The sequence below is a fragment of the Sturnus vulgaris genome, chromosome 15, assembly GCF_052056855.1.
Source record: "Sturnus vulgaris isolate bStuVul1 chromosome 15, bStuVul1.hap1, whole genome shotgun sequence".
Lineage (NCBI taxonomy): Eukaryota > Metazoa > Chordata > Aves > Passeriformes > Sturnidae > Sturnus > Sturnus vulgaris.
In genome coordinates this window covers 13,048,929-13,074,504 of record NC_142257.1, presented here as the reverse complement: position 1 = coordinate 13,074,504, position 25,576 = coordinate 13,048,929, and the positions used below count along the sequence as shown (strand labels likewise).

Sequence of the window (25,576 nt, the reverse complement as noted above, 5' to 3'; positions counted from 1 at the left end):
TAGAGAAGTTAGAGATTTTATCTAACGAACTTTTATATTGAACTCTGTCTTCAGTTTATGCTATCTAGAGTCTGTGTAATCCAAAGGCATAGTTTCAAGGTTGTGTCTTTGCATCTGGGAGTATAAACTCCATGAAATTTATCTATTATACATTTAAATCCTTTTTCTAGCTGGAATATCTGGTTTGGGATGATTAAAACATTTTATATATACTGTATTTATTTGCTCAGTCAATAAGACAACTGTGAAGAGACCTGATCTGGTATTTAAGTGCAATTTTAATCAAAATATCTGTTATCTTGCTACTCTGACATACATTAATAGTCCTATATATGATGTATCTTCTATCTGTAACTTCCAGCTATTACTCATCCCATATAGATTGTTTTTCTCACTCTTACAGTTCTGATACCTATAGTGTGGAAATAATGAGGAAAAGCTTCTAACAGTAATGCTACACAAATAATACTTTGAGACTAGGGAGAGAAATACAGTGGATCCAAATGAATATTAAAGAGAGTTTGTAGAGAAAGAACTACCTGATTTGGAATTCAGGAACTCCATGGCTAATGAGCTCATCCTTGGGAAAAAAAAACACCATAAGGTAAATGATGAACTCAGCCCCAAAAGTACAGGCCATCAAAAGTAGAAAATTAATTAAATTTATTTAATTAAATACATATATATATATAAATATTATTCAACAGGATCTGACATGGTGACTTCAATGATGATAGCATAACTTTTAAATCTAAAATAAATTTTGATGAGAAATTGTCCTGTCCTTCTGATAATAAATTCTGTTTCAATAGATGACAGCAGGGTCCTTTTGCTTTTTTTCTTTAATCAATTTCAAAGGCTAACAGATATTTCATAAGGGTGTCTTTCTCTTGGAGTGTGTAAAACAGAAGCCTCTCTGAGTCCCTCAGAGAGAGATCAGAATGCAGGGATTGAATTAAAAGCTTTAGAGAAATTAAAGTATATTAAGCCAAACAGGCCTGAAGTAGAAGCGTAAGCTTTAGTTTTAAGTGAGTAGAAATATTATTAAGTTACATAGATATGTATAAGTTTTAAGTAAGTAAGAATATGCTTTAAGTGTCTTAAGAGAGTAAAAAACCCTAGAAAGTAATGTAAAGTTTAGACCTCTGTAAGAGTTCAAATATTTAGCCTCAGACATCATGAAAACATAGTAAGAATATTGCCTTAGATAAAACAGATAAAACCATTTGTGTGACTAGATAGAGCTATATGCATAAGAATTAACTATATTTTCATACTTTAGAATTAAGCTCTGATAGGTTTAGAAGGAATGTTTTAGGTTCGTGATTTTAGCTCATTGGGTAATTAACAAATAAAAATCCATGCATTGGAGTGAGAACTCTCTCCTTCACCACCATCAGCAGCACCTGGAAGAAGAAGGGAGCTGCTGCAGCTGCTGCTCAGGACTTTATACCAGGGAACTGCTTCTACTTGGGACTTTATACAGGAGAGCTGCTGCTGCTGCTTCTACTTGGGACTGCATGCCAAATAGCCCTCACATGGATTTGATAATCTGGACTCTTTGCCTATGAGACTGATGTGCTCCTACAATAAACAACTTTACAGCAACCAACAACTGCTCTTGTCTCTTTGAAGACCTAAACTCACGAAAATCTTGACACCTTTCTTTCCTAAAGCAGGTATCTGCTAAGACCTTATATTTCCCAAGCTAAAATCCCCCGACTCAACATTGTTCAAGGGGAGCTTAAATAGGGCAAGACACACGCTGTTCTTACAGCTGAATTTGTTCAGGTGAACAGTTACCCACTCCAGGTACTGAATGCCAAAAGACAGAAAAAAGGGAAATGGGTAAGGAAGAGGATTTTATTTAAAGGTCCTGCTATTGTTAGAACAGTTACAGTATCCAAAAGCATTATAATTAATAGCACCAAACATACAATTTTCTCTTCCTTGGTGTAAAAAACTGCAAATTATATCATTGGCTGCTCATGATTTGGTTGGATGCACTATTCAGTGAGTAAAAAACAAGCTGGATGACCAGACCCAGAGAGTGGTGGTGAAATTCAGTAGGTGACAGATGACAAATTATGTCCCCCATTGGGGCCAGTCCTATTTAACATCTTTATCAGTGATCCAGAAGAGGAGTTGGAGTGCAGCCTCAGGCAGTTTGCAGAGGACAGCAAGCTGGGTGTGACTGTTGATGTCCTGAAGGGCAGGAGGGCTCTGCAGAAGGCCAGATTTATGGGCTCAGACCAGTGGTATGAGGTTCAACAAGCCCAAGTGACAGGTCCTGCTCTTGGGTTATAACAATCCCCTGCAGTGCTCCAGGCTGGGCTCCACCCTTGTGATGCCTTAGGTTTTAAGTTTTTCTGTTCTGCTTGGATGTGCTTTTCTGTTGTGCTTGGGTGGTGAAGACAAAACAGTCCTATTCCAGCTAAGGACTCAAGGACAATTTCTTCAAGCTTCAGGCCCTAAATATAAACAATGTTAAAAGAGGAGGGCGAGCAAGCAAGCAAGCAAGGAAGATGAAACTTCATGATATGAGACTATTGATTGAACAGTTGACTCCTGCATGCAAATGGACTAATGTTGCGGCGAGTCCTAGGGCAATGGTGGAGTGCCACAACCTTCCAGAGAAGTGCCCTTAGAGGATGAGCCCGAGGCACAGACTCGTCCTCCAGTTCACTCCTGGGCAGGGAGTGATTTCATCTCTTTTGATGAATCCCGCTTAGGCCAGGGCGAGGAAGGAAGAGACAGAAGCCGCGTGTGGGGTTCCAAGGCAATGGGTTAATTCTTCTCCCTTGAAGGCTCCAGGGACAAGCTGGCACCCAGGGTATGAGTGAGCAGGGTAGATATAGGATAGCCAGAGGGGTGGGGTAGAGCAACAGCAAATGGTCTGAGGGCTCAGGGGCAGTACAAGGGGAAAGGGCCAATGGGGTACTGCAAATTAACATGTAACAGAAAGGCATGCTGAGAGCAAAGTAACGCTTCACATAACAAGGAGGGAGGGCCTTAAGGGCTTTCCCTCCAGGGGAGAGAGATGGGCTCTTTTGTTGTGGGCCTCTATGCCTCCACAACTCCCCTTTCTTTATTTATTAAAAAGGCCTCACAGACAGCTTTTTTACAATAACTTAAATGAGAGGAAAACATAAGTAACACAACACAAACTATAACAAAAATCCAAAGAACCCTTCTAACCAAAGAAAATCCCTATCCCTTCAGTCCTAAGCTTGATAGGAAGTTGTTAAAACCATCCGTGATCCTTTTCTTGATCTGGATGTCTTGGACTTGTTGTTTTAGCACTTGGATGCTTTTTGAGATGGAGTCCGTGTATGATGATAGGTTGAAGCAGCAAAGCCCTTCAAAGTCTTGGCAGTTGTGTCCATGGGCTAAAAGAAGAAAGTCTATAGCTGCCCGATTTTGGAGGGTAGTGTGCCCAGTAGTCTCCTCATCTCTGAGGAGGTCACTGAGCATCTTAGATGTTGTGTTGGCCTGCTTACTAAGCCAGCATTCCAGGTGAGTAAGGTAATCAAGAGATTTTGCAGCTGCCACCCACGGGAGAAACAACGAGACTGCAAATCTCTTGCCTCTAGACCAATTCACAACATTTGAGTCAATTTTCATTGAATTGTGTGGGCGCTCTTTTTTGGCGGGTCGATTTCTGCTTGGTTTTCCAATCATGTAGGAGTGTGGTATTTGGAGTGAGGGTAGTAAGCCAGCCAAGGGTTCACGGGCCACCCCAAAGGCAGGAGGGGATCCCTGCCTAAGCCCGATCTCTGCATATAAAGAAGACTCCCTGGGCAAGTTTTCTGGGAAAGGAGGCCAAAGTATCCAATGGTTTTTCAATTGTTGCACCAATTAGCCGAATTATAAATCTTTTGGTTGGGGTTGACATCCTGAGGCCAGGAAGATGGATTCCAGAAACAGAAAGTTACACAAAAACTGGCCTGGACAGACCCCAGTAAGTCCAATTCTTGTGGGTCTCTCTGAGTGGGCGGGAGAGCCTCTGGTCACTTTTGTCCCTTGTCGGTGGGATGAATCCACTGCCTGATATTTTAGGCGACTTCTCCAAGGAGAGGCCATTGCTGGGCATAAAAGGAATCCCTACCAGGCACGTGGATAATGGGTTATCCACTGAGCCCATAGACAGGCAAATATTTTCTTGCTGGAGGGACTTTGCCAACGTGACCTACACATTTTGCTTTGGCTGCTGGACAATCCATCCAGTCACACGCAGTGTCATGAAGAGCATCCAAACAGCAATGGTGATGAGGTAGGTGTTCTTCACTTTCATTATTGGATTAGGATGGAGCTTCTGTTAGGGTGTAGAAGTACAATTATTAGTTTATGGGAAGGGGTTATACTTTCTTTCATTCTTTGTTTTCCTTATCCGCCTTTTATTTATTTATTAAAAAAACGGAAAAGAGGTAAGTAGGGCTGGGGGGAGGGTATTAGGGGACTTGAACAGGGAGAAGAAACAGAAGGGTAAGTATTAAGGTAAGTGGGGGTGGGTAGGTTAACTGGGGTTTATTGGGGGTTTACGGAGATGATGTAGATGTGGCTAGGTTGCGCCTAGCCTTTGGCTGTGTGGACGAGTTTGATTCTGGATCCTTCATTTGAGATCTTGTGACTGGCTGATTTAGTGGCTGTTGGTCTATGGTCTTGTAGCATCTTCGCCTCCAAGCTATCTGTCTCTGATTCTGCTGTCCTGCTTTGTGTGACTTAGAAGAGGTCTTGTTATTATTTGTGGTGGCAGTGTCTGCTGGCCCTAAGTATGGTTTTATACATTTCCCTGGGAGCCATTTTGGGCCTGATGGTATGGACACATAGGCATATCCCCTCCCCCAGGTAATCAATGGGAAAGGCCCTGATATTTGTTGTGTCTCTGGATCCTTGATCAACACCAGTGGCTTCCCATCAAGCTTAGCTTGAGCCGAATTCAAGAAGTGCCGGAGTACGGGGGGTCGGCTCACAAATGGAACAATTTAGAAAATTTATTACGTACAGAGCTTTACAGAGTCTCTCAACCAGAGACATGGTCTCCGTCCCTCCTCGCTGTTGATCGAGGACCCACTTGATGGTACCACGGGTCCTTTCTACAGCTGATTGTCCTGTAGGATTATGGGGAATGCCTGTGGTATGCTTAACTCCCCATTTGTTAAAAAAGTCCTTCAACTTTCGGGAGGTATAAGCAGGGCCATTATCGGTCTTAATTTCTTCAGGGACTCCCAGGGTGGCAAACGTGAGGAGAAGATGCTTGATGGTATGAGCAGCATCTTCTCCTGCGTGGGCCGAAGCAAACACTGCACCTGAAAATGTGTCGACTGACACGTGAACATATTTGAACCTTCCAAAAGCTGGAACATGTGTCACATCCGTCTGCCATATTTGGCAGCTGTTTAAACCTCTGGGGTTAACCCCAGATCCTAGAGATGGTAACTGATATGACTGACAATTCGAGTAGGTAGCCACAATGGCTCAAGTCTGTTCTCTTGTTAATTTAAACATCTTTATTAAGGCTGGGACATTTTGAGGGTAAAATGAATGGGACATTTTTGCCTGCACAAAAATGTTTGATATGTTGGGAACCTCAATGGACATGGGCAAAGTGTCCACTCTCCTGTTTCCTTCTGCGATTGTTCCTGGGAGATCAGTGTGTGATCTCACATGCATAATATGATAAGGTTGCTTTCTGTGGGAGAAAATATGGATTAGTTTAGAAAGCAACTTGTACAAATTTGGATTAGAGACCTCTCTTAAAAGCGAATGTTCTGCCCTCATAGGTACTCTGGTGACGTAGGCCCAATCAGTGACCACATTAATAGGCTCTTGGAATCTCTCAGAAGCTCTGATGATGGCCACTAATTCTGCAATTTATGGTGATCCTTCGACCACTTGGACACCAGCCTCCCACTTCTGTGTACGGGGATCCTTCCATGTCACCACTGACTTGTGGGAGGATCCTGAGCTTTCAGTAAAAATTGTCAGCACTTTGAGAGGAAATTTGTTTTGGATAAATTTAGGAACCAAATTAAACCCCAATTTGAACAATTTGTGGCCTGGTAAGTGAATTGAAATTTGGCCTGGGTAGCTATCCAAGGCAAACTGGAGGGTCTCGTTGGATTGGAGCAAATGCTCCAAATCTCCCATGGTTGCCAATGGAAGTATGCTACACGTGAACTCATACCCCGCAAGAGAGTGGAAGTGAGCCCTAGCCCTTTTTATTTAGTCTGCCATTAATTCCTGAGGCATTGTGATGGTCTTAGTGGGCTGGTGGTGTAAAAACATCCACTCTAAGATAATTAATGGGTCCCTTAATTGGTAGTCCCATTGAAAGATCAGCCCATAAAATCGAGGGACCTTACCCGAAATCACCAGCTGGAAAGGTAGGGTCAGCTGAAGCTCCCAGTTGGATAGCCACTTGAAGCTGGTGATGATGGTAATGTCCGCTCCAGTGTCCATCATGCCTGGGCGGAGAATCTTCTCCCCTTTACAAAAAAGGTTGCACTCTATAATAGGTTTGCTCGATCCCACAATTTGCACCCACATTATAGTTGGGTTGATGGGAACCTGTTCTGAGTAACTTGGTGGTAAAAGAAAAGCTTGGGCAATGGGGTTCCCTTGATAAAGTTTGAATGGTGGTTCAAGACAAGTTATAGAAATGAGGATTTCATCCTCGGGACCCACAGTCTGGACTTCTGGGAGGCCATGGATGTTACTAAATCATTTAAAAAAAATGGTATAATTACGGACAAAGACCCTCTAATTAATTAAAGTTAGAAAATGGTATGTTTATTCACCGGCGGGCGGCATGGGAGTTAACTCAGAAAGGCGTGACTGCCCTGAACAAGGTTCTTTGACATCTATTTATTCCCCAAGATCTTACATACAATACATATGCATAACCCCAGCACCTCCCATCCCCATCCCATATTAAAATGAACCCATTAGTCCTTCACACATGCGCAGTTCTTCTCTTGAATTGGGTCAGTGGTCTCGAAATGGGTCAGTGGTCTCAAAGGATGAAGTCAGGAGAGTCTTCATCAGGTCTCAGTGACCCTCTGGCATGATCCAAGGCTTCATGCTTCGTGATTAATGGTTTACTTATTCTGCGTTCTTCTGTATGTAAATATATAATAGCAGATAATTATACCAATCTAGCTCTAGCCTAAGCATCTAGTAATTATTAACCTACCATTTACCTACCTAACTTATATCTTGGTCATGGAAACTACTTCTACCCTTAGCAAAAATCTTAACTTTTTAAAACCACGATTCATTATTTGGTCCATTTATGGAGTTTGCGATAACTAAAATGTCTCCGGGGCCATCTGGTGGCCCATATTTCCCTGTAGGGATTCTAAAAACACATTAATCTAAATGTATAGTCAGCACATTCACCACTAATGCTGGGTTCCCACCTGAATCTCTCCATATGGACAGTCGTCTGGATGTGTGCTGGAATCTTCTGACCAGATGACTGATCCTCCCAGTGTTTGGGGGCAGTGGGGAGAGCAGGGCGGAACGGCTTCTGATTTGATGTCATCACGCAGGGCCATTCCTTGCTTCTCTGGGAGTTTCCCTGACGCTGTTGGTGAGGCGACTGTCTATTTGGCCATGGACACCTGTCTGTTATCATTGCCCTTTCGGGGCAGTCCATTAAAAAGTGTCCCTTTTCTCCACAATAAAAGCATTTTTTATCGTCTCTTGCAGCAACTACTGCAAAGGCTCCCACCACCCTGTTTGCAATTCCCTTTGCCATGGCCTGTGCTGTGGTGTTGTCAGTTGGAACATGTTTGGCACAGGTTTCAACCATCTGTTCGATGGTGGGGTCAGAATCAAAAGATAGGGATCTCAAGATTGCTTTACAGTCTGGGTTTGCATTAGCCATAGTAATTTTGTTTAGGACTTCTTTTCGTCCTTCAGAACTTTCAATTTGTTTTTCAAGCGCAATCTTTAGTCTATCCATGAATTCTATGAAAGATTCCTTGGACCCTTGTTAAATAGTGGCAAAGTTTTGAGTGGAAATGGAATTGTCTGGGGTGAGGAGCAAGGCTGTTTTGGCTGCTGTAGTGATATCTTGCAGTACTGTTTCTGGTAGTAGTTGTGCTTGGTCATTGGGCTTCTGGAAGTTACTTTCTCCAGCTAACTGTTCTACAGTAAAATTTTGTTTGTTTGGATCTTTGGTGTATGTGTCTGACAGTGAGATAAGATGTTTTTTCCATCATCTGTCTCACAACATGCATTCAACAGGGGTTAACAGACAATGCGCAATATATTTAATATCATGAGGAACCAGTGTATGTGCTGAAAAGGTTGCTTCCAGAAGGTTTTTGAAATAGTAGGAACTCCGTTCATGCTCCTTTGCTGCCTTACATAGGTCTTCTAACTCTCCGTAAGGGAGAGGCTCCCACAGGGCGTATGGTGTTGCCCTTCTCCCCTTCTAATGAATGACTGGGAAGGCAGTGATTTTGTCTGTCAATTCCCAGTCTCCCTCCCATGTGGATTCCCTCTGGGTCCTCGCCCAGTGATCCTCAGCTTCAGATGGTGAATCCGAGTCAGAGGAATTGCTGCTCTCATCATCTGAAGAGGATGGAGGACATTTGATGGTGTGGTGAGACCCTTTCATCTGGACCGGAGATGCCAGATCATGGGTGGCAGTGGAAGGCAAGATGGCCTCCTTCTGGTCTCTGTCAGAGCCACTTCCAGTCCCGGTGTCACGGGTCTGGAAGTGGGCTGGGCCGTGGAAGAGGGGTCAACCAAGGGAGTGTGGATGGGGCCTGCGTCAGGGAGGGGTTTCCCAGTGGAGGGGGAGGGTCCCGACACAGTTACACTCAGCGACAATGCAGGGAAGGGGGAGGAGTAGGGCATGATGGAGGGCGTGGGAGGTGGCAGGGCATTGGTGGGAAAGCAGCCATTTTGGGGTTGAGGATCAGAAAAACTTGGATATGAAGGGGGCAAAGTGGCAGGGCTGGCCACGTTGCCGGCGCCATCTTGTGGGGCATGAACAGAGGGAGGAACTGGGTATGTGGGCATAAGTAAAAGGTTTAGGGGTCGGTCCAGACTGGCATGGCCAGTGCCACTCAGACAGGGGAAGAGAGGGGATCGGGAGGTGTCAGGGAGATGGACGCAGCCCTGCATATCAAAGTGACCAATTCCCCCCCGATTGCCCCTTGGACAGAGAAGAGGGTTTAGGAGCACGGGGAGAGGAGAGAGGGGAAGGGATTTGCAACTGGGGGCCCAAAACTCTCCTCGAACTTTTCCCTATCAACTCAAAGGCCTTAACAATAATATGAAATAAAGGCAAAAACTTTGCAACAGAAAGATCCCTGTTTGCCTGAACTTGATATAACTTTCTCCCAACATCATCCCAAAAGGAACTCAAATGGACAGAATCCTGGTTAGTATTAGGAACTGTTTGAAAACCCAATGAATAAACCTCTTTAAATTTCCCTTAGAAAACTTAAATTCTCCCACTAACAGGGTACCAACAACATGGTGATAAACATCTCTCTGAGGAGGGCTGAGCTTAGGACGACTCAATGGGTTGCCTAGCCTCAAAAAACTCCAATCCCCTGCCCAGCAGTAAAAGGAGAAATAGAAAAGAAAAGGTTCCAAAGTTTAAAACTCACAGTCTTTTTTCGGGCTAAGCGATGCCCGCTGGACTAGCAGAAGCACTGCTGGGGGGTTGTCCAACCATCGACCGATCTTCTGTGGTGTCTGATGAAGGTCTTGGTCTTTGCCCCACGGATGGCACTCACATAAAATGTGAGATGCCCTCCCTGGGGAGCCAGCCTCAGCTGCAGGAGACACTTCGCCAGGAACCACTCTGAAGAGGGTCTCTATTTGGGTGCCAGCTGTCACAGCAGGCCTTAGGGCGATGGTGGAGTGCCACGATCTTCCAGAGAAGCACCCTTAGAGGATGTTCCCTAGGCACAGGCTGTCACGATCCACTATTAATACAGAGTGGGGGTCGTGATGGTTCGTTTGATGTCAAAGGTGCAAACAGGCAAAATGCAGGGGACAAAATCAGTTTATTCAACAACAGCAATGCATTTTCATTAAATGCCAACAACTCAGTTGCAATAGAGGGGAGAGATATAGGAAAAAAAGTATAGAGAGAGAAAAAGAAAAAGAAGGGGATGGGAAAATAGCTACCAACAGACGAGATGGATGTCCTCACGGGCCAGCCGACAGAAGAGTTTTCATCCGTGGGGAGTACTCAAGGGTCTTCTCCAGAGGGTCGCTCTTTTATAGTCCTTCTCCAAAGCGAGTGGCTTCTGGCCAAAAAGTGGGAAGATTTATGGACCATTGTGTGTTGCTGCGGGAGATGTAGTACATGCAGTCTCCAGTTGGTACAACATAATTTCTGGTTGGTGCAGCACAATCTCTGGTTGGTGCCACAGCAGCACAGTCCAGTGAACACAACACACCTGCACACAGTCACCTGACAGGCATCCATCTTGGCCAGGCCAGGAAACCATTGTCCAGAGTCAGCCTGGGTGGGGGTCCTCAGGGTCTCCTTGTGACAGTTGGGAGGCAAAAACGAGGGAAACTTCGGACAGACCCTTACATAGGCTCATCCTCCAGTTCGCTCCTGGGCGGGGAGTGATTTCAGCTCTTTTGTTGAATCCCGCTTCAGCCGGCACAAGGAGGGAAGAGATGGGAGCGGCAAGCGGGGTTCCAAGGCAAAGGAAGGTTCTCTCTTGAAGGCTCCAGGGATGAACTGGCTCCCAGGGTATGAGTGAGCAGGGTAGATATAGGATAGCCAGAGGGGTGGGATAGAGCAACAGCAAATGGTCTGAGGGCTCAGGGGTGGTACAAGGGGGGAAGGGCAAATGGGGTACAGTAAATTAACATGTAACAGAAAGGCATGCCGGGAGTAAAGTAATGCTTCACATAACAAGGAGGGAGGGCCTTAAGGGCTTTCCCTCCAGGGGAGAGATGGGCTCTTTTGTTGTGGGGTTCTATGCCTCCACAGACTAAAACCTATAAAAATGTGAGTTCTCATGACCAAACCCTCTTTTGCTTCCATCTTGGAGCCATCGGGGCAGGGGCCACAACTGGTACTGTCAGGGTGTGGTCTTGTGGCTCTCAATAAATATCCATTTATTCCCCTTAACTCTATCTAGCCTCTGTTCCAGCTCCTCTAGGTATCACTTGCACAAGTAATAGTGTGGCAGCAGGACCAAGGCAGGTTTTGTCCCTCTGTACTGGGTACTGGTGAGGGACCTTGAGTGCTATGTCCAGTTCTGGGCCACTCAATTTAGGAATGAGATTAACCTGCTGGAGCAAGTCCAGAGAAGGGCAGCAGATCTGGGGAAGGGAAGGCCTAGAGAGTAAATCCAACAAGGAACGGCTGAGGGGGCTGAGGGTATTTAGCATGGGGAAAAAGGAATATCAGAGGAGGTTTTATTGTTCTCTACAGTTCCCTGAAAGATGGTGGGAAAAAGATGGTGGGAAAAAGATGATTGTTGGTCTCTTCTCCCAAGTAACAAGTGAAAGTACAAGAGGTAAAGAGGAAATGGTTTTAAGTGGTGCCAGAGGGAATTTTCTGATTAGATATTATAGGTTCTTCACTGGAAACTGGAACAGGCTCCCGAGGGCAGTGGTCACAGCACCAGTCTGCAAGAGGTCACAGAGCCTTTGGAGAACCCTCTTAAACACATGGTGGGATTCTTGGGATGTCCCATGCGGGATCAGGAGATGGACTTGATGATCCATGTGCATCCCTTTCAACTCAGGATGTTCTCTGATTCTGTGCTACTAGGAATTTTTTTTCACTCACAAGGCTGTCCAGCACTGGAACAAGATGCCCAGAGAAGTCATTGAGTCTCCATCCCTGGAGGTGTTTAAAAGACATGTAAATGTGAAGCTTAGGGACATGGTTTAGTGCTGGACTTGGCAGTGCTGCATTAAATGTTGGGCTTGATGACCTTTAAGGTCTTTTCCAACTTAAAACACTCTATGGCTCTTTCATAGTGAGAGTGTTCAGATTTATCTGTGTTTAAGAAACAGAGAAGTGCCCTCTTCTTTCTTTTTAAGGAGCTCTACCTTTTCCTCTTTTATTTTTCTAAAATTCTCCCAGAGTCTTTATTAAAGAAAATAAATGTAAATGCAGGGCCTCTAGCAGGATAATTAAAACTTTAAAGCTTGATTAAAATATGCAGACTGTCAACTGCTACACCATAAGAGATTCTGCTGCTCACATTTTATAATATGCAATGCATTCACAGGAAAATATTCCAAAGGGAGGTTTCTTTCTCCTAAATAAGCATAATTCATGGCAAAATTTAAAAATGAAAACAATGAAGATGAATAAAATAAACAAAATGCTTCTAAGTATGAGTGAATCTTAGTAATGTTCAACCAAATATTGATGCTGTGTTCTCAGGATAAGGCATACATTATATATAAATAATGAGATATTTGAGCACATTTGTATGTGCTACAGACAGCACTGGTATCTGGACATCTGTCTTGCTTACTAATGAGTCTAGGACACTTGAATGAGTCATGTTGCCAGGGAATATGTTCTTGCATACATTTCTGAGAGAGATTTTAAGATCTGGGTGTTTAATTCAAAAGAAGAGGTTTGTGAGGAAGTACCAGTATGAGTAAGTGTGTGAAACATGAGGTAAGAGGTGGGGAGCCTTAGTGCTGTGCAAAATGATTGTATGCTTTAATACAAATTATCCTTTCAACAGAGAGTAACATCAATTCCCTAGACAGGACAAGGGAGAGTAAAAATGGTTCATTTATAAAAACTTGCAAAGGCTGAAAGTTGTTCACTTAAAACTACAAGAGAATATGATATCCTTTCACTTAATTCTCAGTAACAGTCCTACTCTTTTTTTTCCTATTCTTCTTTTTGCTTTTTTTAAGTGACCATGGAATTTGTCCATTTTTTTTAGAAACAAAATACACCTTGATTTACTTCAGTTAGTTGTTTTCACTGTACACAGATTGAAGCTTGAAATATGCTGGTTTGTATTTCATAAGAAATTAGAAGTTACCCTGTAACATTTCACCTTTTTCTTTCTGGATTTCATTTATGCAGCTCAGGTCTGCAGCTTGCTTAGAACTATAATCCACAGAGCATGAGATGGCTCTAACAGAGGTGAAGGTGTGATACCATCCTAAGTGAATATTCTCACTGTCAACCAATTCTTTTGTTATAGCTTTGCACATACCAGTCTGCTACTGGATCTTCTGAATGCTGGCTTTTGCATTTTTTCTGTATTATGCAACACTTGCCCCTGGATCTCTACACAAGTTTTAAAGACTTGTCAGGCAAATCAAAAAACCAAAAAAAATTTTCACTAAGACACTTTGCAATAATATGAAAAATCCTTCCTGCTAACAGATCCTTCATACATAGGGCTCAATTTCCTTTTTTGTTGGCATAGTAACAGAAATATACAGGTGCACCAGGGTCAGCCACTCAGAGACTTCCTTCAGCAGGATGGTGGCCTAATTAATCTGGCTTTGTGCTAGGCCTTATAAATTTAAAAATGAGCTGTTTTCCAGCATGAATCATACAAAGCAGAAATAGCCCTTTGGAATACTTAATCTTTCTTTCACTAATTTTATTTAAAGATCTCTCTGGTGATTCAAATTCAACTGTGGTTCAACTTTGAAACTTTTGCTGTATGGATTTCCCTGAGTTGTTATGTAATTTCTTGTAGGCCAAAGAACCTAAGTTATTTGCATTTTTCACGTGAAGCATTTTTTTTTTTAATGAAGTGGGAAAGATAAAAAACTGAAGGAGATTTAGTGCTGTTTATTTTATATTCTTTGAGAGACACAGGATTATGTGCTGCCTTGTAAATGGGCTGTGAGTTTATTTTCCTCAAGAACAAAAATGTCGCTGGAACATTACAAGGAAAATTGATTTAAAGTCCCCGATCTAAATTTAGAACCGTCATTAATTGTCAGCTTCTGTGAGAATCAGTGTTTTATAATGATAGCTCGTCATGAACTGCTTTCTAACCTATATTTCCATTTTGATGATGTGTTTCTCTTTTAAGCTTTTGGAGACATCATGATCTTGGAAAATCTGGAACGTTGTCTTTGCCATGTTCTTGGACAAGGATGATATCAAAAAGTGTTGCTAATATAATCTGTAACTAAACAAAGCACTGTAAAAGAAAGAAAGAACAAGTTTCAAATTTTAATAGACATCACAAATGTGTTCAAGCTTAAACACCTTTGTGTGCTTAATGGAATTTGTGACAGATGGAATTTTAAATGTAAACTACCCCTGTGTAGATGAAGGATAAAAGAAAGTTGTCAGTACTTGAGCTTGAAATAAATTTGCAGATAGTATCTGTTATAAATTTCTGATTATCCATGCCAGTTTATTTCATTCACCATGATCTAACAAGGGAGAAAAGTAGAAGTACAAGAAATAGATTCAAAAATACAAATATTTTTTAAAATAGTAAATTTTATAGAAAAAACCTGAAACCACTTCTTCCTTTTTAGTCACAGAGGTGATCAAATTAATGAAAATATTTTGAGTCCTTTAAAGTAGCTCAGAGATTGAAAGCAATTGTATATAAAAACTTCCAGTATTTCAACTAGCTGAATTAATACATTTTAATTAACTTAAGATAATGCCTGAATAATTTCCTTGTATTGTACAGAAAGGATTGCTAGATAATTTTAAACTGGTACACATCCATTCTGAAGAAAGAAGTAAGAATTTGTTGCCTCTAGTTCATGATCTTTGCAAAATGTTACATAGGAGATAAGTTATGAAATTTTTGTATTGTCATCTTTATATTTCTCCTCAGTTGCTTTTTTTTTTCCAAGTTCAAACACTATGGTCTTTTTACTCTTATGTTTGGTAAATATTTAAAGTCCTCATTGTCTCTGAAAAGTGTAATCACAGTATCCTTCCATTCATTTAATCTATGTCCCCATGCTGCTTTTTCACTTGTTCTGTCACAAGTGCTTGTATGACCATATGGTGCATCTGATGGTGGAACTGATCTAATGAATTGCCATTGTTTTTAACCGGATTTGGTCCAAACCACAGCAGTTTCCAATTAATTTACTGTTCAGGTGTATAATCTGTAGAGTTACTTGTTACACTGGTCCTCACACTTCTGGTTTTTCTGTATAATTTTTTTCATTTGAGTGACTAGAAGTTATAAACTTATCTTGGAATTACTAAACATGCATATTGTTTTGCCATCAGCTCTTTTATTTATTTTTCTAATGTTCAAAAATTTTCTTTTTTTTTAATGAAAAAATGGACTTTTTATTGACTGAAACCCTGCTCTGTACTACATACCTTTGCTGAGTTGACAGAAGGGATAAGTCTTTTAAAGAATATCAGTCTTTATTCTGACTTGTAGTGATACTAGGTATGCAGAGAGGTGTCTTTCATTGTTCTAAAATATAAATCCCTCCAGTATTTCTTCACAAAGAAATAGAGAGCAGAGCTACTACTGTGGGTTAGTGCAGTAAATGGAATCCCAAAAGAAGGTGCTATAAAGAATGCTGGTAACAGTCGTTCAGGTTCTCAAAACAAACTATAGCTTTGAGATTCAGGCAAGAAATCAGGAAATAAGGTCTAGTAGGGACCATATACATTTAGAAAGATAGTGTGAGTCATATTGTCTCCAGTATCTTCTCCAGTGTTTAAATACTACTTCTTTATTTTTATCTGGCATGTTAGGGGGATGAGTGGGTGGGAGTGTATGTGCACTCTTTAACATATCCAAGTTAAGCTTGGTAGATTCAAAGATTCCCTGTGACAAAAAGAGAAGCATGTTGAAAGAAGAAATGGAGGGGAACATCCTTTTAGACAGTGAAGAAACAGAAATAGTTTCCTTCTATGTTCTTACACCACACTGTAAGAATGGGCTTGATTAATAGAGTAAGAAAAAGTGTTTCCAGGTGTTTAAAATTTTCTTCATTCAATTTTAGATGATGGTAGTTTACCTGAGAGTTCAGGCTGGTTTTTAGTCACTCTATGAACCCTTTTTTTCTTCCAAAACAAACGAAGAACATTTGAAGAAGGAGAGAAAGAGTGGGTAAAGAGAAATTAAACACAGATTAATCAAGAGGAAAGACTAAGAGGCAAGAGAACCTCACTGAAAGTGACTTAAGTTTGAGTGGCTGTAGATGATTTTTGTTTAAATGCAGTATTTTAAGACACAAGGAACAGAGATTAAAAAAAAAAGTAAATGCAGAAAGGAAATTGAGTTGAAGATACGGATTTTAAAAAAAGGGTACATCAAGAACGAGGGTTAATCAACCACTACAATTTAGAGATTAGCTAAATTTTCTGATATCCTTTGACTACCCAGTCCTGGAGAACTTTACTATGAAAACCTTATATTATGTTTTTATTTATAGCTTTAACATAGACTCAATGTCATTCTTAATACTATTATGCAAGACTTATATCACAGCATTTTTGTTTGTTTATTGAAACGGTAATATTAAGACGTAATTATTTGGGATTAAATATCAAATGCATGTGCTGGAGGCTAGGATTTTTCCTTTCTTTTCTTTCAGGGAATTTTCTCCAATTTGTTGCCTAAGCCCCGATAACAACTGATACTTTTGAGAATAAAAGATGTGGATGGCAGGTGGAGGGGAAGGGTGGAGCTGGCTACTCTCTTAGCTGAGGGGTTGTGTCTTGGGAGGGGCTGAGATACTGCCAGGGTGTCTGTCTCTCTTTGTCTCTCTCTCTGCCCACAGATTTTGCTGCCCGTGCAGAGCCTTTGTCTCTACTGTGGGTAAGCCTTTGCTCGTAAGAGCAGCTGTTGAACTGGGGCCTTATCAACAGCTGACTTCACTGGAAAAGGTCCCTCACCACCTACTGGTGTGCCCTAGGAGAAAACCCAGGGCTCTGAGCCCCTCCCTCCGAGGGAGCTTCTCCCGGCTGCTTTGGGACCTACCCAGCCCCTCTGTTTTCTGCCACTACTTGAGGTTTTTGCTACACTTTAATATGGCACCCTGTGTCTGCCAGAGCCCCAGCAGTTCCTCCTACCGCTGCGGAGTTTCTGCTACACTTTGTTTGCCCCTGCCGTTCCAGCCGCCGCTCGGAGGTTCCTGCTGCTGCCCCTGGGGGGTTGCACAGGAAACCCCTTTTCCCTCTCTCCCGCCCGCCATTATCCCCGTGCAGAGAGGCGGCCGAGCTCGCTCCACAGCGCCCCCTGTAGCCGCCGGGGAATCCTCGCACCTGCCCTGCCTGGCTGGGAGCCACCAGCGCCCCTGCCGGCTGTGACCAGAACTACACCAAAGGGGAAAGGCTTGACAGCTGAGACAAGGCTGTTGTTGGGTTTCTGCTTTGTTTGTTGTTACTGCCATTGTTGTAGTTTGTTTGCCTTGTTATACACATACATACTAGTAAAGCATTGTTATTCCTTTTCCCATATCTTTGCCTGAAAGCCCCTTAATGTCAAAGTTATACTAATTCAGAAGGAAGGAGTCATATTTTCCATTCCAAGAGAGGTTCCCACCTTCCTTGGCAGACACCTGTCTTCCAAACCAAGACAGCCTGCTCTGTCTTAGAGAATTTACTCTCATAGGATTGCTTATGTGAAAGCCCACAGTTGAAATAAGCCTCCCTATTTACCGTGATCCAAATATAGACAACATGGTTTATTTTCTCTTTAGAAAAGAGGATCTAGTTTCTTTTTCAGTTTGCTTGGATAGCTGTTCTCAGGACCTTAGCTTTTAACTGCTGAGATATGTACAGATTAGATCCAGTAGCTACAGCAGAGAGAGATTATAAACTATCATGATTACTGACACACTCAGTGATTTAGAATCTCTTGACCTTCAAGTGTATTGGGGAGCTTGGACAGGCTTTTGCCTGATAGGGGGCTTTCTCTGCCTAACTTCAGTGTCATCCCCTGTCTTGGGGTGACTGTATGATGCCTATATCCCCAAATCGTCTGTTCTGTTGGTGTTGAATATTAAATTCTGCAACTTTTAGACTGGTTCCAGGAGTGAAAGGGCAGAGGGGGGGAAGAAGAAGTGCAGAGTTTGTTATCAGAGACTGCACTGGCTCCCCCGCATTCCTGCTCTCAGACTGTGTAGTCTGCGGTGGACAGGGAGAGAGAGAGCTCTCCTTTGCTCTTGGTTAATTTTTTGGCTAGCTGAGGCAGAGAAGCCCCCTGGATTTTTTTTTTTTTTTTTTTGTTGTTGTTGTTTTTTGGGGTTTTTTTTTTCTTTTTTTTTTTCCCTCCTATTTTCCTGGAACTGTCTGAACCTGCTTTGGACTGAAAACCCAGAAGAGCACCGGGAGCTCACACCTGTGGCCCACTGGGCCCGACCTGGGCCGCGGCATCCCCAGCACAGGAGGGACTGAAAGCAGACTGAGTGAGCCGGGCAACCACGGAAAAAACTCGTCTAAATCTGCCGTCTCTTCGGAACAGCGAGAAGTTTTGCTGTTTGATATTATTCATTGTTGTGTTGGGAGGTGTGTTGCTTGTTGAATAAACAGTTCTTTTTCTTTCCACTTCTCTCCAATTTTTTTTCCCTCCTTTTTTCCCGAGAGACCTCATTCAGAAGTTTCCTCCCAAATTTGCCCTAAACCAGGACAAATACATTTTGGCGCCCAAACGCGGGGCTCGAGAAAGTGGAAAAAAACCCCTGTTCTGATTGCATTTTGATTATATTTACTCTGTATTGGGGTCAGTAACCATGTTGTTTGAAGTCACGATGTCTGCTGTGTCTGTCGGGGTAAAGGCCTTTATGAGTCTCAGGTCCCTAGGCTTTTTTGAGGTTTTAATACCTTTCTGGTCTCTAGGCTTATTTTCTTATCCAGAGATAGCTCCAGTAGTGTCCCTAACGTGCAGTTTTTTCAGTAGAGGAGCACGAATTAGAATAGCTATTGTGCTGGGCTCAGTGATAATGATTTATAGAAAGTTCATAAAGCTACTGGAGTTTGTTCTAGGTATCTATGGTTTATGGTTTCTTTGTCCTACCCTGCATCCCAGTTCTAATAGCATGTTTTGGGGGTTCATTAGTAATTGCACCCAGTTTGTTAGAAGAGGAGCAGGGGATGAGGCTTTTCAGCCTTTGCTTTCTTTTTTCTCCCTCGAATCAGTTAAGTCAATTTTTGAGGATGTTCAGTCTCCCCTGAATGTCAAGGAAACTGCATTCCTGGTATTTAATCTAGTAAGCTTCCTCTACATAGCCTGCAGCCTCTCTAGAGTGAGGGCTGAGGTGTCCAGAGGAGCTGATGGGACCCCTGACCCAGGAGTAGGCCCAGGTGTGGAAAATTCTGAGTGGTGTGGGGAATGGGAGAGAATGGGCAGAGCCCTGAAGAAATTTTCTGATCCCCCAGCCTGGGAATTTTCACATGAACAAATTCAAAACCCAGACGAGGTGGGGAAATACCTGGAAGAGAAGTGTCATGATGATTCTAATGAGAAAAGGATCATTGCAATAAGCTGGGCCCTAGCATATGCTTATCGCACACTGCTAGATACTGTAGGGCAGCAGAGAGAGGCAGGGCGGCAGGGAGATAAACCAGCCAATACCCCAGTCACTCCGGTTGTAACTAAACCAGGTAGTGAACCTAAGCCACTGGCAGTTGCTGCAGGAAGAAAACACACCAGCAAAACTGATCGGCCAGTGGACGATGATGATGAGGGGGAAGGACCCTCAAGGCAGGCTTCCGATACAAAATCAAAAGTCAGGGCAACTGGCACAGGATCAGAAGCCAATATTGAGTCCCTATCTCTGAAAGACCTTCGTGGCCTAAGAAAGGATTACACCCGACGACCTGATAAATCTATAATTAATTGGCTGGTCCGTCTCTGGGATGCTGCAGGCGAGGCTACAATTCTGGATGGCACTGAAGCCAGGCATTTGGGATCCCTGTCACATGATCCAGCTATTGACCAAGGAATGATGAGGGGGGCTAATCCTCAGAGTCTCTGGGCACGGGTCCTGGAAAGTGTGGCACAAAGATACCTGTGTGCAGACGATCTCTATATGCAGCAAACCCAATGGAAGACCATAGAACAAGGGATTCAATGCTTAAGAGAAATGGCAGTGGCAGAGATTGTCTTTTCAGATAACCTAACAACTAGGAATCCAGACTTGGTACCATGTACACCTGTGATGTGGCGAAAACTTGTACAACTTGGGCCACAAGAATACTCTTCTACTTTAGCAATAATGAAGGGGGATGACAGGGAGGAGACCGTGCTTGATATGGCGAAGAAGCTCCAAGCATATGCAGATGCAGTGCATGGCCCAACACATGCCAGAATTGCAGCTGTGGAAACACGTCTGCAGAAATTAGAAGATAAGATGGAAGAGAATCATAAAAGACTCAGAGAGAAGATTAAAGAGGACATTCTCCAAATCTCGGCTATACGAATCAAAGGTTCTGGCCCCAAATGTAAACGCTCCCCAGATGGGGAGAGAAGACTCTTCCCACGAGCTGAATTGTGGTCTTTCCTGCGTGATTCTGGAGAAAACATGAAGAAGTGGGATGGAAAATCTACTACTGCTCTGGTAAAACGGGTACTTGAATTACAGGACAGCGAGATGCAGAGAAGGAGTTCCACTAAAAGGGAAGCAGCTCCAGTTGCCCGTAGCCAAACTGCCAAATACGATGATGATGATGATGATATGTCTGATCCCCTTGAAGGAACCTCCAAGACATATGCTCAAGGAAAGAAGAATAACCAGGCTTAGAGGGGCCCTGCCTCTAGCCAGGTAGAGGCTAAGGAAAACCATGTTTTTTGGACTGTGTGGATTCGTTGGCCTGGCACATCTGAACCACAAAAATATAAGGCCTTGGTTGACACTGGTTCGCAGTGCACACTAATCCCATCGAGACATGTGGGGACAGAATCTGTTTGTATTGCTGGTATAACAGGGGAATCACAGGATTTTACTTTGGTGAAAGCAGAGGTGAGCCTGACTAGAAATGAATGGAAGAAACACCCTATTGTGACTGGCCCAGGGGCCCCACGCATTTTGGGCATAGACTTCCTCCAAAATGGGTATTTCAAAGATCCAAAGAGACTCAGGTGGGCTTTTGGAATAGCTGCTGTAGAGGCAGAGGGCATTAAACGATTGAACACCTTGCCAGGACTATCCAAAAACCCATCTGCAGTAGGACTCCTGAAGGTGAAGGAGCAACAAGTGCCAATTGCCACCTCAACAGTACACCGCCGGCAGTACCGGACGAATCAAGATGCCATAGTCCCCGTCCACAAAATAATCCGTGAGCTGGAGAGCCAAGGGGTGGTCAGCAAAACCCACTCACCCTTCAACAGCCCCATCTGGCCTGTGCGTAAATCTAAAGGAGAATGGAGATTGACCGTAGACTATCGTGCATTGAATGAGGTGACTCCACCGCTGAGCGCTGCTGTGCCAGACATGCTGGAACTGCAGTACAAGCTGGAGTCCAAGGCAGCAAAGTGGTACGCCACTATCGATATCGCCAATGCATTTTTCTCCATTCCTCTGGCAGTAAAGTGCAGGCCTCAGTTCGCTTTCACCTGGAAGAGTGTGCAATACACGTGGAACCGGCTGCCCCAGGGGTGGAAACACAGCCCCACCATTTGCCATGGGCTAATCCAGGCTGCATTAGAAAAAGGTAATGCTCCAGAACATCTGCAGTACATCGATGATATCATCGTGTAGAGGAACACAGCAGCAAAAGTATTTGAGAAAGGAAAGAAAATCATCCAGATTCTCCTGAAAGCTGGTTTTGCCATCAAGAAAAGCAAAGTCAAAGGACCTGCCCGAAAGATCCAGTTCCTGGGAGTGAAGTGGCAAGATGGACGGCGCCAGATTCCCACTGAGATCATCAATAAGATCACTGCAATGTCTCCACCAACCAGCAAGAAGGAAACACAAGCTTTCCTAGGTGCCATAGGTTTTTGAAGAATGCACATTCCTGAGTACAGCCAGATTGTGAGCCCTCTTTACCTGGTCACCCGCAAGAAGAACGATTTCCACTGGGGCCCTGAGCAGCAACAAGCCTTTGCCCAGATCAAGCAGGAAATCGCTCATGCGGTAGCCCTTGGCCCAGTCAGGACGGGGCCAGATGTGAAGAACATGCTCTACTCTGCAGCCAGGAACCATGGTCTGTCCTGGAGCCTGTGGCAGAAGGTGCCTGGTGAGACGCGAGGCCAACCACTGGGATTCTGGAGCAAAAGCTACAGAGGGTCCAAGGCCAACTACACTCCAACAGAAAAGGAAATCTTGGCCTCCTATGAAGGGGTCCAAGCTGCCTCAGAGGTAGTTGGCACAGAAACACAACTCTTCCTGTCACCCCGACTACCAGTGCTGGGGTGGATGTTCAAAGCAAAGGTTCCTCCTACCCACCATGCCACTGACGCCACATAGAGTAAATGGATTGCCCTCATCACACAACGCGCCCATATTGGAAACCTGAATCGCCCTGGGATTTTGGAGATAATTACCAACTAGCCGGAAGGTGAAAACTTCGGTTTTACCAACGAAAAAGAACAGGAACAAGTGACCCGGGCTGAAAAAGCCCCACCGTATAACCAACTGCCAGCAAATGAAACACACTATGCTCTTTTCACTGATGGTTCCTGCTGCATCGTAGGAATGAACCGGAAGTGAAAAGCAGCCGTATGGAGCCCCACAAGACAGGTCACACAAGCTACCGAAGGAGAAGGTGGATCGAGTCAACTTGCTGAACTCAAAGCTGTTCAGCTGGCCCTGGACATTGCTGAAAGAGAGAAGTGGCCAAAGCTCTACCTTTACACTGATTCATGAATGGTAGCCAATACTTTGTGAGGTTGGCTGGAAAGGTGGAAAAAGGCTAACTGGCAACGTAGGGGAAAACCAATTTGAGCTGCTGACGAGTGGAAAGACATTGCCACTCGGGTAGAAAGGCTACCTGTGAAAGTCCGTCATGTAGATGCCCATGTCCCCAGAAGTAAAACTAATAAAAAGCAGCAAAACAACAAACAAGTAAATCAGGCGGCACAGATAGAAGTGTCGAAAATAGATTTAGACTGGCAGCACAAGGAAAAGTTGTTCCTGGCTCAATAGGCCCATGATGCCTCAGGCCACCAGGGTAGAAATACCACCTATAAGTGGGCACGAGACCGAGGGGTGAATCTAACCATGGACAGTATTTCTCAAGTTATCCATAACTGTGAGACGTGTACTGCCATCAAGCAAGCCAAGCGAGTAAAGCCCCTCTGGTATGGGGGGCGATGGTCCAAATATAAGTATGGAAAAGCCTGGCAGATTGACTACATCACACTGCCCCAGACACGCCAAAGTAAACTCTATGTACTGACCATGGTGGAAGCCACCACTGGATGGTTGAAGACCTACCCTGTGCCTCATGCCACTGCTCGGAACACCATCTTAAGCCTTGAAAAACAAGTTTTGTGGAGACATGGTACCCCTGAGCGAATTAAGTCAGACAATGGGACTCATTTCAAGAATAACCTTATCAACACCTGGGCCAAAGAACACGGCATTAAGTAGGTGTACCATATCCCCTACCATGCACCAGCTGCAGGAAAGGTAGAGAAGTACAATGGACTGTTAAAAACCACTTTGAAAACATTGGGTAGGGGATCTTTTAAGAATTGGGAGCAGCATTTAGCAAAAGCCACTTGGTTAGTTAACACCCAAGGTTCCACGAATCGAGCAGGCCCTGCCCAGTCTGAGTCCTTGCATACAGTAAATGAAGATAAAGTCCCAGTGGTGCATGCCAGGGGTTTGTTAGGGAAGAAAGTTTGGATCAATTCTGCCTCAAATACAGACAAACCCATTCATGGGATTGTTTTTGCTCAAGGACCAAGTTGCACATGGTAAATAATGCAGAAGGATGGGACAACACGATGTGTACCTCAGGAAAATCTAATTGTTAAGTAAGAACCATATGTGAATATTACTATTGAATATCACTGTCATTGTTTGTCTATAGCTGTATCTTGTATATGTATGTGTGTATGATAATGATGTATGCATTTATAGAATTAGTGTGTGTATCAGATATGGTAGTAAGCTGACGATTTGGGGATAAGGGGTGGAATGTCTTGGGGTGACTGTATGATGCCTATATCCCCAAATCGTCTGTTCTGTTGGTGTTGAATATTAAATTCTGCAACTTTAAGACTGGTTCCAGGAGTGAAAGGGCAGAGGGGGGAAGAAGAAGAAGAAGTGCAGAGTTTGTTATCAGAGACTGCACTGGCTCCCCCGCATTCCTGCTCTCAGACTGTGTAGTCTGCGGTGGACAGGGAGAGAGAGAGCTCTCCTTTGCTCTTGGTTAGTTTTTTGGCTAGCTGAGGCAGAGAAGCCCCCTGGATTTTTTTTTTTTTTTTTTTTGTTGTTGTTGTTTTTTTGTTTTTGTTTTTTTTTTTCTTTTTTTTTTTTTTTTCCCCTCCTATTTTCCTGGAACTGTCTGAACCTGCTTTGGACTGAAAACCCAGAAGAGCACCGGGAGCTCACACCTGTGGCCCACTGGGCCCGACCTGGGCCGCGGCATCCCCAGCACAGGAGGGACTGAAAGCAGACTGAGTGAGCCGGGCAACCACGGAAAAAACTCGTCTAAATCTGCCGTCTCTTCGGAACAGCGAGAAATTTTGCTGTTTGATATTATTCATTGTTGTGTTGGGAGGTGTGTTGCTTGTTGAATAAACAGTTCTTTTTTTTCCACTTCTCTCCAATTTTTTTTTTTCCTCCTTTTTTCCCGAGGGACCTCATTCAGAAGTTTCCTCCCAAATTTGCCCTAAACCAGGACATCCCCTTTATCATGTTAACTAAAATAAATTTCATATATATGCATATAGTGCTGTTCAGTGGGTAACACTGTTTTTTCTCAAATCCTGTCCCCTAAAATCTCATGTGACTTTGAATGTAACATATGCCTCTCTGCTATTGCCTGGAGACTCATGTAGCTAAAACGAACTTCCTAAATGCAGGCTAAGGGAGAAATTTTTACAATTACACTGTGATTTCACTCTTGGCTGTCCCAATGCATTAATTTAGAATGGAGCTAAACTGAATTAGTCATATCTATAAAGGCTCTTCAGGGTATCACTTGTTGTACTAAACTGAAGGATTTCCAGCTAGTATGGCACTTTTGAGGCCTTTTTGGCAGAAATATAATGTAATTTACCGATGGGTACAAAATAACACTTATTTCTAATTTGTTTTACAGGTTTTTCTGCATCAGTGGTAAGTGCAGTTGCTCAAGGAGGTTGGAAAAGATGCTGCTAATACAGTTCATACAAAAACACCATGTTCAGTACCTTGCTGTACGCATTTGACATGGAAAATTGAATGCTCTTCAAACAGCCTTTTATGTAATGTTTTTTCCTCATAAATTTTGGTAAACATTTAAAGATAATAAACCTCTAGTGATGTGAGTGATTCCTTAAAAAAAAGTTTTAATTCTTGGAGTTGCATATATAAAACAGTGACTCCAAGAATCCACGTCTGTAATCTTGGAAGGGGAATGAGTTACTAGTCTGAGCCATCACCCTTTAAACTCAATGCATAGACTGTGAGTCTTTTCATTCAGCCTGGCCAATGAATGAATTCTGCAGTGATGAAGGCAATAAAGAGTGATCTTGGAAGTTGT

At 43.4% G+C, this 25,576-nt stretch overlaps 1 protein-coding gene across 1 annotated transcript in view; it reads left to right on the top strand.

The window, feature by feature from the left end:
• The first annotated feature begins 18,690 nt into the window (after positions 1–18,690).
• LOC148221997 (uncharacterized) overlaps positions 18,691–25,576 on the top strand; it is a 40,281-nt gene continuing 33,395 nt past the window's right edge. Inside the window, exon 1 of the mRNA XM_088174028.1 lies at positions 18,691–20,508. Within this exon, the coding sequence (XP_088030154.1) occupies positions 18,691–20,508 (1,818 nt within the window). The remainder of the gene's footprint in view (positions 20,509–25,576) is intronic.